Source organism: Aotus nancymaae, unplaced genomic scaffold, assembly GCF_030222135.1.
Source record: "Aotus nancymaae isolate 86718 unplaced genomic scaffold, 86718_ANA_hifiasm-v0.15.2.pri h1tg000041l, whole genome shotgun sequence".
NCBI classification, from domain to species: Eukaryota; Metazoa; Chordata; class Mammalia; order Primates; family Aotidae; genus Aotus; species Aotus nancymaae.
In genome coordinates this window covers 20465060-20481217 of record NW_026988455.1, presented here as the reverse complement: position 1 = coordinate 20481217, position 16158 = coordinate 20465060, and the positions used below count along the sequence as shown (strand labels likewise).

Sequence of the window (16158 nt, the reverse complement as noted above, 5' to 3'; positions counted from 1 at the left end):
TCCAGGAAGGCAACAGTTTAATTCAGAACTACACAAATTTAAAAAAAACTACCTTAATCTAGCTTTAAAGGAGGTGAATGTTTTTCTACAAGAAACCAAAAATGCTGCATTTACCTTCCCATTTTAGAAAAACAACAAAAAAATGCAAATACTACCCAATAAATTAAACACATAAAATCCCTTTCATATGCTGGAAACTGACATTCAATAAAGGAGAGTGAAGACAAGGAGAAGAAGAAGGTAGAGGGAGGAGAGGAGGTGAGACCGACAGGGCTAAAGGAGGGAGCAGCTGCTCCCTCCTGGCATGGCCATTCTTTATATTCATACCAGAAGTCTTTCCTACACTGCAAAATTCTCTTTAAATTTCAAATATATCTTAAAAGTGAAGGTTTAGCTTCTCAGAAAGTTTTCAAGATTCTTTCAAAGCCAAAAGAAATCTTTAGAAATTTAAATTGGAATCAAATCTCTCAACTTAAATAACTATTTCTTCAAGATCCCTTTGACATTCAGAATTCACTAACCTGTGAAAGCTGACTGCCTGTGTGGCATAATCCAGTCACTATTTCCTGCCCCTGCACCCTCCCACACCCTGCACCCAGCAAGATGAAAGGATACAGATATCCTGAAGGTCCTCACCAGACCCAACAAGTTATCATGCAGAGAGGAAGAAAATGTCTTTTTTCCTATTCATTCAGAAAGTTCTACTGCATAATGATACTGTGTGGGGAAGAGGGGGGACCTGTTTGAAGACAGGGTGGGAAGGTACTTCACAGAATGACAGGTATAAATTACTAAATGACAGGAAAGAGAAGGAAAATTAAAAGTTCATTACTTCTTAGTGTTTATTCTCAGTGTGGTAAAAAAAAAACTGTGGCTTAATTCTGTCAGGAAAAAATTCCAGTACAAAAGCGTGCTAACATTTGTCAGAGTTACTGAGTTTCTGCCAAATTCACACCTCTGCTTGTTTATTCTAGAGGCTGCACTTCACTATTCTCTCTGGTTACCCACCTTCCTCATTTCCTAAGGGACACAACAGTTTACTCAACTTCTATAAGTGCTCTCCCAGAGATTTCTCCCTTCTGACTTGTACAATCTACTCCAGAATAGGTGGCACATTGCATCAGCTATTTTTTCTAGTGATTTTTGTATGTATGATGGATCTGCTCAATTAGAATTAATGTCTTTGAGGACAGAACCTTTACCTTACGTACTGGAGGGTCCATATAATCATTCCATAAATACAATTAAGCTCAATTAATCACAATTCAAGAAATTAGAACTTTCTCAGTTTAGAAGAATTATTTTTCTGCTCACTAGTTTATTTTAAAACTCAAAGTAGATTCTGTTATCAAAATAAATTCAGTCATGAAGATTATTATTGCTATTCATAAGGATATTTCAATTATTTTCATCAGTCTTTATCACTAATATAGAAAGGAAATATTTCAGCAAGAGTTGAAAAAATGAAACCATTTCCCAGCTAGCTAACCAGATAGTTTTGTTGACAAATAATACTTTGTATATAGGGCTAACAAAATGAGGTTTGATGGAATGTTCTGGTCAGTCCCTTTCATTCCAACTTCAGTTTATCTGGGGAGGGTGGAGATCAGGATATGTCCCCATGAGAAGAGAAGGAATGATTATTCACTGGGCACCTGCCATGTGCAGGGGTACTGAAGATACACTTCTTAGTTTACACAAACTACTGCTAATTGAAAGGACAGAGCCAGGCACGGTGGCTCACACCTGTAATCCCAGCATTTTGGGAGGCCAAGGCAGGCAGATTGCTTGAGGTCAGGAGTACAAGACCAGTCTGACCAACATGGTGAAACCCCATCTCTACCAAAAATGCAAAAATTAGCTGGGCATGGTGGTGCACGCCTGTAGTCCCAGCTACTTGGGAGGCTGAGGCAAGAGAATCGCTTGAACTCAGGAGGCAGAGGCTGCAGTGAGCCAAGACTGCAGTTCTACACTCCAGCCTGGGTGATAGACAGACTATGCCATAGAAAAAAAAGAAAGAAAGAAAAGAAAAAGTACTGCAATGACCTGAACATATCAAATAGAGTAAAAAATCTGTGTGTTTATAATGCTGTTTACTTTTTTCTTTTTTTTTTTTTTTTAAATAAAATAAGATGGGCTTCACCATGTTGGTCAGGCTGGTTTTGAACTCCTGACCTCAGGTGATCTGCCCGCCTTCGCCTCCAAAGTGCTTGAATTGCAGGCGTGAGCCACCATGCCCGGCCTATAATGGTGTTTAAAAAACACACACACACACAAAACTTTAACTGGTCACCTTTGGGCATTGTGTGAATTCATTACTTGAAAGAATCAAGTTTTGCTGCCTTTTCTATGAAAACAATCTTACATAGTAACTAAGTAATTAATGAAAGAAAATCATTTAAAGAAGAATTCCAGTTAATACATCCATAAAGAATGATACCAGGAAGTCACCATTTTCCAATTCCTAATGAGAGAATGGATCTAGGCAGCAATCGTGCATGAATGCTAAGACCCCTAGGAGGCTGATCTACTTCTATCTGTATGCATCTTTGGATCAGACTACCAGGTCATAGGAAGAAGTTAAAGGATCCTGATAAATGATATCATATGGAAGCTGTCAGCCAAATCCACAAAATGAGTGTCTCAAACAAATTATTATGGAAAAAAATCAACAGAAGAGGAATAAAAAAGGAGGGAGTATGTTATACATTAAGAGAGATTTCAGGCTGGGCCTAGGGCCTCACGCTTGTAATCCCAGAAATTTGGGAGGCCGAGGCAAGCAGATCATGAGGTCAGGAGTTCAAGACTAGCCTGACCAACATGGTGAAACTCTCTATTAAACTCTCTATTTAAACTCTCTATTAAAAAGACAAAAATTAGCTGGGCGCAGTGGCAGATGCCTGTAATCCCAGATACTCGGGAGACTGAGGCAGGAGAAGCGCTTGAACCCGGGAGGGGGAGGTTGTGGTGAGCCTCGATCACGCCACTGCACTCCAGCCTGGGTGACAGAGCAAGACTTGGTCTCAAAAAAAAAAAAAAAAAAAAAAAGAGATTTCAAAGAGATAAGCATCGAATGTATTCTGTTAAAAAAAAAAAAAAAAAAAGAGATTTCAAAGAGATAAGCATCGAATGTATTCTGTAAAAAAAAAAAGAGATTTCAAAGAGATAAGCATCGAATGTATTCTGTAAACTTCATTTAATCTTGACTTGAACAAATCAACTGTATAATGACATTTGAGACAACTGGGGTAACTTTATTATGTTAGATGATAGTAAAGAATTAATTATTTTTTGTTAGATGTGATATTAACAGAGTGGTTATATAAAAAAAAAAAAAGAAAAGAAAGAAAGATGACCTTATCAGTTAGAGACTTCTAGTTGAAGAATTTACACATGAAATGATGATTTGTAAAAGATTAGACTTTAAATACTCCAGCAAAAAAAAAAATGGCAAAATAAAAACCGATAAACAAGTCAATAAATAACAGAGTAGATGAAACAAGATAGGAAAAATGGAGATAACTGTTGAAGCTGAGCATGATGGTTCATAATACTAGTTTCTATTTTTATGAATAGTTACAATTTTAGTATAATAAGAAGTTAATAAAAAGTAGGTACCAGGCCGGACACGGTGGCTCATGCCTGTAATCCCAGCACTTTGGGAGACCAAAGTAGGTGGATCACCTGAGGTCAGGAGTTTGAGACCAGTCTGGCCAACATGGTGAAACCCTGTCTCTACTAAAAATACAAAAAACTAGCCGAGTATGGTGGTGCATACCTGTAATCCCAGCTACTCGGGAGGCTGATGCAGGAGAATCCCTTTAACTAAGGAGATGAAGGTTGCAGTGAGCTGAGATCATGCCACTGCACTCCAGCCTGGGCAACAAGAGTGAAACTCCGTCTCAAAAAAAAAAAAAAAAAAAAAAAAAAAAAAGGTACCTATGGATTTAGGTACCTAAAAAGTTGCCTAAATCCATAATCTGAAACTTGAAAAGTAAACAAATGAGGGGCTTGGTTATACTTAACAACATATATCTTTCTCTTCTTGTTAGGCTTACCATCAACTTTACTGGAGCTTCATTTAGATTATAATAAAATTTCAACAGTGGAACTTGAGGATTTTAAACGATACAAAGAACTGCAAAGGTAAAAGTTCCCAAAATTTTAACATAGAATGATACCTCCTGGAGAATGTGCATAGGGACCCTAGTAGATATCACTGTCTGTTAAGTCAGTTGCTATTGCAACTGGAGAGTACGAAAAGAAAACTAGAAAGAACCACCATTATTATGGCCTCTACTGATGGGAGGGGTAAACCAAGTGAAAAGAAGAAAATGACTTTTCAAATTTCTCTTTTGTTAAATTTAGGTTAAAGAATTTTCTGACAAAACTGGGAGATGGTTTTACATACTGAAATAGGTTATTAATAGGTTATTAAATATCTTTGTGTGAACATATATAAAAATAGGACAGGCATTTATATTCTAACTAGTTTGTGGTGTGTTCAGCTAACTTTATCACACCTAATCATCTGTATAAGACTTGATGCATTTTATGTCATTTATAGGCTGGGCCTAGGAAACAACAAAATCACAGATATTGAAAATGGAAGTCTTGCTAACATACCACGTGTGAGAGAAATACATTTGGAAAACAATAAACTAAAAAAAATCCCTTCAGGATTACCAGAGTTGAAATACCTCCAGGTAAAACATTCTACTTGTGTTCAGGAGATATTAGCACTTTTCTTTAGTTTTTATAACACTCTTTAGCGTATCTCAAGCAAAGATAAAGTAAGCAGCAAGGGTGATTCAAACATAGCGACTTTCCAGGTTGCATGAGGAGCTGTAAGAAGTAGGAGAGCTTTAGAAGAATGGTTTCTACATTGATGTCACCTGAAAGCTCAGGATCCATTTCCATCTTTTGGTTTCTCCTGTTGAAACTGCTGAGGACATTGTGGCAAAGCCACTGGCACAGTTAATTTCAGATTTCTATGCAGGGGTGGCAATGCAGAGGCAGGACTAGTCAGGAGGACATCGAACAGGGTCATATATCCTTTTGTTGTGGAAACATTTCTCAAGGCAAAGCAAGAGGATTAGGCTCCTGGTATTTTTGCTATCAGTGTGGTGCTAGGATAGACATGTATATTTTTTTAAAGCATTCCAACAAGAATACAGTATATAACCAATTAAAAGTCACCATCTGGAGCATCATGAGTTCCCATTTTGTCATTTGTTGTTATTAATTATCAGAAATCTTTTCCTTTTTTTTTTTTTTCTGAGACAGAGTTTCACTCTTGTTCCTCAGGCTGGAGCGCAATGGTGCAATCTCGGCTCACTGTAACCTCCGCCTCCTGGGTTCAAGTGATTCTCCTGCCTCAGCCTCAGGAGTAGCTGGGATTACAGGCACCTGCCATCACATCCAGCTAATTTTTGTATTTTTAGTGGAGCTGGGGTTTCGCCATGTTGGCCAGGCTGGTCTTGAACTCCTGACCTCAGGTGACCCACCCGCCTAGGTCTCCCAAAGTGCTAGGATTACAGGTATGAGCCAACACGCCTGGCCAGAAATCTTTTCCTTCTAATTTGACAACTCTTTTTTTTTTTTTTTTTTTTGAGACAGAGTTTCGCTCTTGTTACCCAGGCTGGAGTGCAATGGCACCATCTCAGCTCACAGCAACCTCTGCCTCCCAGGTTCAAGCGATTCTCCTGCCTCAGACTCCCGAGTATTTGGGATTGCAGGCATGCACCACCACACCTGGCTAATTTTTTTTTTGTATTGTTAGTAGAGACAAGTTTTCTCCATGTTGGTCAGGCTGGTCTTGAACTCCCAACCTCAGGTGATCAGCCCACCTCAGCCTCCCAAAGTGCTGGGATTACAGGCCTGAGCCACCGTGCCTGGCCTAATTTGACAGCTCTTAACTGTCTGGGAGGGGTCATAGATTCCCTGGTGAATTGAATAAAGATTTTCGATTCGCCAAGATTCCAAGAACAAAATTTTCATCTTCCAAGGAGCTTCAGAACAAAACTGGGCATCAAGCCACTTTGCCTCTTCTATATTTCTTTCTGATCTTTAAACAAGGTTCGTTCACTGTACTCCTTTGAGATACAAGCCATCAAAATGAATGCAATATAGGCAGGTGCTAATCTCAAGGTGACAACTTTTGCTTTGACTTTTCCAAATGCTGCATTTGAATGTCTGTTTAGCCAGTGAGTACAATTTGAGTCTGTCCTCTCTCAAGCTGTCCCATCCCTGATGTCATTTCTGCTTAATTTGCTCCACAACTCTGCTTCCAGCTTCTGGTCTCTCTAAAATCTACCTCTACTCTTGCTAGCATTAATTAAATGAAGAGAATTATAACACTAACAGAAGAACACAGTCATAAGCATACAGTTCAATGAATGTCCACAAAGTAAATACACTGATGTCCAGCAGGTTTTCATTCCCAGTGAAATCAGTGCTGTGGCAAATGACACCTTGAACTGTGGGGGACTCAACACAAACTTAAATGTTTTAGCAATGCCTAGAATTTTCATGATTGGGCTCATATCAGTCTTACTAAGATATAAAGGCAGAATCTAGAAGTAACAACAGCCAGAGAGAATATCCCACTTTGGCCAGCAAAAGGCTTCTGCTCTTTAGCATGCCAAAATGCTGTCAGTGAAGTAGACTGCTTTTATTTCCCAGAAATCTCACTGTTACCAAAAAAGGCCAAAGAAGGAATTAGAAGGGCTGTCAAAGGGAATTAAGGAAAGTCCCTCTATTTACCATACTTTTTTAGTAAGAATTTAATTTAAAAAGACATGCACACAGCCTATAAAATTGTGACTTGTCCATTGGTGTACATAAAATTAAGTGATTTCAACTATTGATGCATTACAAATATGCATATAAGACGTTGATAGATCTTTCTATAAAACAATGTACAAAAATGTAGTTCTACTCTTCTTTCCCTTGGTCACAGAAAATGCCAGCTAATAATTCTTCACAATCATATTGTGAGCCTAACTCTTGGAGCATTACATTTCATTCTTCTGATCATTTCTAATGTTTTATATGCATTATTGTAAATATGGCACTGAAGTACATGTATATATACACATAAATATGTATATATGTGTATATATATAAAAGTAAACATTATATCTATCTATCTATCTATTGAGAGGAAGGAAGAGAGAGAGAGAGAGAGAGAGAGAGAGAGAGAGAGAGAGAGACAGACAGGCAGACAGACAGACAGACAGACAGACAGACCGACCGACCGACCGACCGACCGACCGACTCGACCGACCGACTGACCGAACTGACCAGGCATTATGCTCTGGGCTTTGGCAGGAGACCTTCCCCAACACTTTCGTGTACAACACATAAGCTTGAGTTGTTATAATAGATATTTAACATGCATAAGTGAGTACATCTACTTTACCTGAAAATACATTCAGGCCAATGTAAAATAAACAGATGAATAAACCCACAAACAAATGGCAACTACAGAGTATCTTCCGTTTACATTTACTGGGTATTTTTAACCTTTTTTTTCCTACTACAACAGATAATCTTCCTTCATTCTAATTCAATTTCAAGAGTGGGAGTAAATGACTTCTGTCCAACAGTGCCAAAGATGAAGAAATCTTTATACAGTGCAATAAGTTTATTCAACAACCCGGTGAAATACTGGGAAATGCAACCTGCAACATTTCGTTGTGTTTTGAGCAGAATGAGTGTTCAACTTGGGAACTTTGGAATGTGATAATTAGTAACTGGTAATGTCCATTTAATATAAGATTCAAAAATCCTTACATTTGGAATACTTGAAGTCTATTAATAAGGGTAGTATTATATATATAAGCAAATATCTATTCTCATGTGGTAAATCCACTGACTTATTTTATGACAAGAAATTTCAACAGAATTTTGCCAAACTATTGATACATAAGGATTAAGAGAAACAAGCATCTATTGCAGTTTCTTTTTTCGTACAAATGATCTTACATAAATCTCATGCTTGACCATTCTTTTCTTCATAACCAAAAAGACATTCAGTATTTAACACTTTGTTATCAGGCATATTTTAAAAAGAACTGTACTGTAAATGGAATGCCTGACTTGGCAAAATTTGTGCTCTTTCATTTGCTGTTAGAAAAACAGAATTAATAAAGACAGAAGCCGGGCATGGTGGCTCACATCTGTAATCCCAGCACTTTGGGAGACCGAGGCAGGCAGATCATGAGGTCAAGAGATCAAGACCATCCTGGTCAACATGGTGAAACCCCGTCTCTACTAAAAATACAAAAAAAATTAGCTGGGTGTGACGGCAGATAATCTCAGCTACTTGGGAGGCTCAGGCAGGAGAATCACTTGAACCCAGGAGGCAGAGGTTGCAGTGAGCCAAGATTGTACCACTGCACTCCAGCCTGGGTGAAAGAGCAAGCCTCCCTTTCAAAAATAAAAATCAAAATTAAAAAAAATAAAATAAAGACAGTAATGTGAAGAGTACATTATACTATTCTTATTATTTCTTTAATAACTTGGGTAGTACTGTAATATTTGTAATCATCTTGAAGTATGATATAATATTATTGAAATTACCTTATCATGTCTTAGAATCTGTCTTTAATGTTTAAAACTAACTTCTTAAAGCCTTCAGTAAATGTTCATTACCAACTTGACAGATGCTACTCTTAAGAGCTGGTTTGGGCTATAGCATATGCTTTTTTTTTTTTTTTAATTATTACCTGATTATAAAACCTCTGTAAAAATGTGTAGTGTTTATGTAAAATCTGTAACTTGCATTTTAATGATCAGTTATTATAAGCTTTTAATAGCATGTCAACTGTTAGGCTATATAACATTACCACCTCAACTCTAAGGAATATTTTTGAGATACTCCTTTGGAAGACCTTGCTTGGAAGAGCCTGACACTATCAATTCTACACCAAATTGTCTCTTCAAACACATATGGACTGGATAACTCTGAGAAACACATCTAGCATAGCCGAATAAGCAGAGCATCAAATTAAACAGACAGAAACTGAAAGCTCTACATAAAAGCTCAGAGTTCTTTGTGTATTTTTTATTGGCATTCAACATAAGTAAAATTAGAAAACAGGGAAAATTTCATTAAAAATGTTGGTTTGAAATAAAATATTTGTGCTTTGATCTTATTTTTCTTCTCCCAGCCAGCAACATAAACTATTCTTCAGAAAACTCTAATCTATCTATAACATTTTTAAAGCAGTATTAATGTAAATTCTTAACAATACCGAAATATACCACGTAATTCCTAGGCTATGAAAGATATTCACCTTTACATTAAACTACCTCAAAAACAATATTTTAAATAATTTGGGGGACGAGGGGGAAAGAACGACATTACAGATATACAAGAATAAATGGAGAGTTTCAATTTCAAGGTTAAGAATGGGTAAATAAAGTCTTACTCTTCACAGTGGAATTGCTCAACTTTCGCTCCCTTCACATTGTGGGCCAGGTCATTCTTTGTGGTAGGGGCTGTCCTGTACATCTTTTTTTTTTTTTTTTTTTTTTTTTTAAGACAGAGTTTCGCTCTTGTTACCCAGGCTGGAGTGCAATGGCGCGATCTTGGCTCACCGCTACCTCCGCCTCCTGGGTTCAGGCAATTCTCCTGCCTCAGCCTCCTGAGTAGCTGGGATTACAGGCATGCCCAGCTAATTTTTTTGTATCTTTAGTAGAGACGGTGTTTCACCATGTTGACCAGGATGGTCTCGATCTCTTGACCTCGTGATCCATCCGCCTCGGCCTCCCAAAGTGCTGGGATTACAGGCGTGAGCCACCGCGCCCGGCCCTGTACATCTTTTAGTAGCGACCTGGTCTCTACACACTAGTTGTCAGTAACACCTGCATCCCCTGCCCCCTACAGGTTTTTGTTTGTTTTTTATTTTGTTGATAGACAAGGTCTTGCTCTGTTGCCCAGGCTGCAGTGCAGCAGCGTGATCATAGCTTACTGCGGCCACAAACTCCTGGGCTGAAGCAATTCTCCTGCTTCAGGCTTCCAAGTAGCTGGGACTACGGACATGTACCACTGTGATCAGCTAATTTTTTGTAGAGACAGGGTCTCACTTTTTTGCCCAGGCTAACACTGAACTCCTGGCTTCAAGTAATCCTCCAAGCCTTAGCCTCCCAAAGTATTAGAATTACAGGCGTGAGCCACTATGCCCAGCCTCCCCTCCACTCCTACAGTTTCGACAGTCAACAGTTTCTCCAGAAATTGACAAATGTCCCTTTGGGGAGTGGTGGAAGGTAGAAGATCTCAGCAGGTTGCAAACAAGGGCTTTACAGGAAAGTTAGTCAATTTCTAAAATGATACATCTGGAAACCTAAAGCAAAATGGCTACTTTTTTGAGCAAAAAAAGAGGGAAGATCATAGTATGAGTAGAGGGAGGATGACAGAATGATTTTAATAATAAGGGTTAACCATCAGTAGTGCTAGAACTTTGACTTGAAAACTCAGTTCCATTTATAGTCTTGGGCAAGTCACCACCTCTTTAAGCCTGCTTCCTCACCTATAAAGGGGAGGGGTGACAACACTGACAAGGGTGCTATAAAGATTGAATGATAAAAATATATATGCAATGCTTTGTAAACCATAAACATTTACAAAGAAAAATCAAAGATCATGAAGTCCTTAAAGATAAAAGAAAACAATAATAATTATTCAAAATTAAAATATTCTAAAGTTCCAACTGTTTCAATAAACAAAATTAATTTTTCTACAATTTAACAAAAATAAAATTGTGATATCATGGCACTGATAAGAACATATGCGAAAGTCAAAAATGTTTATTGACATTGAAAAAACCCAACATCTTGAAATTCATCATTAAACTCATAAGGTAAATACTAAGGTTAGAATAATCTAAACAGATTTATCTATGATCTAAATAGTGGAGTTTAAAGTAGGTACATCTTTTTATAAAAAGAAAAAACAAAACCAAAAATTTTAAATACTGGAAATGATTACTGCAATCCCTGCAATTAATTCACTGCGGTTTATGTTTGTATTTCCATCTTACAGCTGTTAGTCATTTTTGGTTTTAAGTTTGCAAAAAACAAATCACTAATAAAAATCATAAACAACCAAAACTGCATTAACATTTACTGTCGCAAACACATTTTATGGTGAATACAAAATATTACCCACTGGAAAAATCCACTAAAGGTTGAAAACAAGTGACTTATTATTTACTGGGTTTATTAAGGACTAAATTACTGAAATGATTTTCTTTTAAGTATTATGGGGTATTCAGAAGTCACTAAAACTAAAACTTTTTTTTTTTTTTTTCTGAGATGAGGTCTCCCCATAAATTGTCCAGGCTGGTCTCAAACTCTTGGGCTTAAGTGATCTTCCTACCTTAAACTCCAGAGTAGCTGGGATTACAGGCATGAGCCGCCACATCCGGCATTCCAAAAGCTTTATTTTAAAAAATTCAATTTTGTTTCCCCTTAAGCTACCATACTATTTCTCTTTCATTCATAATTCCATCACATTTTGAAAGAATTGCCTTACCTCAGTCTGTATTATGTTTCTACTCATGTGGACCTTAATCTGTTGCAGCTGACCTAACAATTCTCCTGAATCTATTTTCCCAAAATTATCTTATATAAATAACATTAAACAATAGCTGATTGTATCAGTCCATTCTCGCACTGTTATAAAGAAATACCTGAGACTGGGTAATTTATAAAGAAATGATGTTTAATTGGCTCATATTTCTGCAGGCTGTACAGGAAGCATGGCAGAGTCTGCTTCTGGGGAAGCCTCAGGAAACTTCCAGTCATGGCAGAAGGGTAGGGGGGAGCAATATTTCACATGGCTGGAGAAAGGGGAGGTGCCACACACTTTTAAATGACCAGCAGGAGAACTCACTATCAGGAGAACTGCTCCAAGGGGAAAAATCTGCCCCCATGATCCAATTACCTCCCACCAGGCCATACCTCCAACACTGGCTATTAAAATTTGACATGAGATTTGGGTGGAGATGCAGATTCGAACCATATTACTGATGCTTAAAGAACATTTTCAGAGACTCTTCTAAATGCCTTACTTTTAATCCTCACAATAACCCTATGAGGTACTTTTACTTATAACTGTGTTTTTTAGGTGTAGGAGCTTAGGAAATTAAATCACTTGTGGCAGATCTGGGATTTGAACACAGCAGTCTAGCTCCATGCTTTTAACTATGATGGTAAACTATTTTTCATGAAAATCTCTGTTCACTTTGCAAATATATCAATGAGAAAATTATGACAGTAAAAAACATCTGAGCTAACCCATCCTCCATCCTCCCTTTCCTTTAATTATTACCAGGCTACTGGGCTGAGTTAACTTTGGAAGACATTTAGGCTACAGTTTAAATAATAATAGGCCTTGCCCAAAACTCAACTGCTTTTGTAAAGCTAATGAAAGGCCTTGAACTGGGGGAAGCCAGGAGCCTGATTCTGTGAAGGTATAGATATAGATTGTCAGCCATTCCTGCAAATAATATAACTATTATAGACTGGCTTTTTGAGATACCTTTTCAGATTTTTTTCCATTGCTGACTTCACCTGGACCTTCCAAACCCACTTCTGTGGCCCCATCCAGAAGCAACTGAGCCCATCAGAGGATAGCTTACACTCCCTATGATTTCATCTCTGCTCCAACCAATCAGCAGCAAGCCTTGCCTCCCCAATCACTTCCCCAAAACTGTCTTTGAAAAACCCTGAATCCTCAGGAGTTCGAGACCAGCCCAGCCAAAATGGTGAAACCCATCTCTACCAAAAATACAAAAAATTAGCTGGGCATGGTGGTGTGCACCTGTAATCCCAGCTACTTGGGAGGCTAAGGCAGGAGAATTGCTTGAACCTGGGAGGCGAAGGTTGCAGCGAGCACAGATTGTGCCACTGCACTCCAGCTTCCTGGGTGACAGAGCAAGACCCTGTCTCAAAAAAAGAAAACCCCTAACCCACAAGATGATTTGAGTACTAACTACATCTCCCATGTGGCATGACCAGCCTTGTGTCTGTTAAACTCTTTCTTTACTACGATACTGTGGTCTTCATTTGTGCAGCAGGCAGGAAGAAATCCAAAAGCGGTTACAACTTTGCTAACACACATTATGCCTTTTTGGTTGTCCTTTAGTGGCTAGTGTTCCCCAATATTATTCATTTGGTCTCTTCTCTCTATTCCCTAACAATTTCATTCATTTTAGTCATAATCTTTAGGGTGAGTCCTTCAAAATCCACATCTCAAACACTGACCTTGTTCATAAGCAGCAAACTTAAACATCTGGTGCCACAAAATTCAATCAAAATGAACATCATAAACCATTTCCTTCAAACTCATAAGGTCCCTCTTGACTCTGTTTTTCCTCTCAGTTATGCAGTTCTAAACTTCTAGGAGTTGCTCAGCTGATTTCTTTTTTTTTTTTTTTTGAGATGGAGTTTCGTTCTTGTTACCCAGGCTGGAGTACAATGGCTCGATCTCGGCTCACCGCAACCTCCACCTCCTGGGTTCAAGTGATTCTCCTGCCTCAGCCTCCCGAGTAGCTGGGACTACAGGCGCGTGCCACCATGCCCGGCTAATTTTTATATTTTTAGTAGAGACAGGGTTTCACCATGTTGACCAGGATGGTCTCAATCTGTTGACCTTGTGATCCACCCGCCTCGGCCTCCCAAAGTGCTGGGATTACAGGCGTGAGCCACCGCGCCCGGCCTGCTCAGCTGATTTCTAACCTTCTGGCATCTCTACAAACAACCAGGTGCCAAGTCCTGCCCTACTTTCTCATGCTTCTTACATCCATTCCTTCCTTTTTATCCTCAGTCACTGTATCACAATCACATTATTGTTGAAATTATGTGAAAAGAAAATACAATCTCAGGACCCCAAATTCACTATGCTAGGGGTCCCAACCCTAGGGCTACAGACCACAATTGGTATGAACTGGAACACACAGCAGGAGGTGAGCAGTGGGCAAGTGAGCAAAACTTCATTTGTATTTATGGCCACTCCCCTTTGCTTGTGTTACTGCCTGAGCTCCACCTCCTGTCAGATCAGCAATGGCACTGTTACTGGGGGAGTATCCAGCTTGTATGTTCTTGGCCACTCTAATCCCGAAGAATGGGGCAAGGGGCCCCGGAAGCGTGGTGAATTTACTGTCCAAATAAAACCGTGGACCCAAAGAGTTTTGTGGAAGAGTGATTTATGAAACAGAGAGACAGACAGAGAGAGAGGTGAGAGAGAGAGAGAAAGAGGGGAGAGAGAGAGAGGGGGGGGAGGGGGGAGGGGGGAAGAGAGAGAAAGAGAGAGGGAGGGGGGAGGGGGAGAGAGGGGGAGGGAAGGATGGGGGAGGGAGAGAGAGAGACAGAGAGAGAGAGAGAGAGAGAGAGAGAGAGAAGCTCCCACCACACTGTTGTGGTGGGAGGGGAACCCAGAGAGGGAAATCTATTCAGTTAGGAGCAGCTGAAGTTTTAACCCTTGAGTTATTCCCTCCCCATTCATGCTCTCATCCAGTGAGAGGAGTTCTTTCAAACTTCCTCTGGATTGATTGATCTTTGACTCTGATACCGGATTGGCTACTTGTTTTACAACCCAACAGAAGCGCCTCCTCCCAGAGCTTTTGGCAGGAATTTGGGACAAAAGAGCCCTACCTGGCTTTCCTGAGCAGGAGAAGATAAGACTAAGAATTTTACCAGGCCTGCATGGAGGAGGTGCTCAAAGACCCAGCCGCCTGAGGCGGGGAGCCTGGAAATTCCTGCATTTGAAACCCCTCTGGTCTCCAGAGGAAGGTGTGGAGGAGGTGCTCAAAGAGCTCCAGCCACCTGAGGCGGGGGAGCTGGAAAATTCCTGGACTTGAAACCTTCCCCTAAGGAACCTGGGAAGAGAAGTTTCTTTAACACAGACCCTTAGCATTAGATTCTCATAGGAGCACAAACTCTATAATGAACTGCACATGTGAGGGATCTAGGTTGTGCACTCCTTGTGAGAATCTACTGTCTGATGATCTGTCACAGTCTCTCATCACCCCCAGATGGGACCATCTAGTTGCAAGAAAACAAGCTTAGGGTTCCTACTGATCCTACATTATGGTGATCTATGTAATTATTTCACTATATATTACAATGTAATAATAATAGAAATAAAGTGTACAATAAATGTAATGTGACTGAATCACCCTGAGACCATTCCCTCCTCTCTCACACCCATCTGTGGAAAAATTGTATTCCACAAAACTGGTCCCTGGTTTGGGGACCAAAAGATTTGGAGTCCATTGCACTATGTTAAAAAGGAAAAGTTAAGCTGAAAGCTGAGCCATGCAAGAAACTCACTCCTTTGTTTAGAAACATTTAGAAGGCCAGGTATCCCCACAGGTAGGTCCTCTGTTTATCTTAGGTAAAGTGCTGATTTACTGAGCTGAGATGAATACATAGTTGACTATTCCTCCAGCCCTCCCTCCTTCCCTTCCTCCCTTTTTTCCTCTTTCTCTCCCCCTTCCTCTTTCTCTCTCTTTCTGTTTTTCTTTTACTGAAGAGACAGAGTCCCACTCCATTGCCCAGCTTGGTCTTGTCTTTTCTATTCTCCAGAGGATTTCAGATATCTTGGTTGCAAGGACTATGTGTTAGTCATCTTTGCATCCTCTCTCCCCCTCACCAAAGAAAACATGCTGCCTTGGTTCAGTATATATTTCTGAATGAAATCACTGAAGGATGCTTACTAGCGAAGGAAAAGAAAAAAAATTTATTCACACCCTAGGAACACTGTGTGTGTGTGTGTGTGTGTGTGTGTGTGTGTGTGTGTGTGTGTGTGTGTATTTTGTATTTTTAGTAGAGATAGGGTTTCTCCATGTTGGTCGGACTGGTCTCAAACTCCAGACCTCAGGTGATATGCCTGCTTTGGCCTCCCAAAGTGCTGTGATTACAGGCGTGAGCCACCACACCTGGCCATACAATATGTTTTTATATGGTATATCTTCTTTCACTCTAGTAGCTCACCTTACCTTGTAGCTCTACAACAGACTACAGTTATTATTTGGAGGTGCAGTGTTATATTCTACATTACACAGAGGTAGGGCAAATGGCATTTTTCTCCATTGCACTTTTATTAAGTATTTATTATTGGAGGCATTCATTATAGTTTCTATCATA

The 16158-nt window shown here is 39.4% G+C and overlaps 2 protein-coding genes across 3 annotated transcripts in view; one reads left to right on the top strand and one right to left on the bottom strand.

Annotated features, from left to right (window-relative positions):
• The window catches only part of ASPN (asporin), a 28131-nt gene extending 18772 nt beyond the window's left edge, over positions 1-9359 (top strand). Inside the window, exons 6-8 of the mRNA XM_012472195.2 lie at positions 4053-4146; positions 4568-4706; positions 7550-9359. Of these exons, the coding sequence (XP_012327618.1) occupies positions 4053-4146; positions 4568-4706; positions 7550-7747 (431 nt within the window). The 3' untranslated portion in view covers positions 7748-9359. The remainder of the gene's footprint in view (positions 1-4052; positions 4147-4567; positions 4707-7549) is intronic.
• Positions 1-16158, bottom strand: part of CENPP (centromere protein P) — a 282767-nt gene that overhangs the window by 143834 nt on the left and 122775 nt on the right. The window lies entirely within an intron of this gene.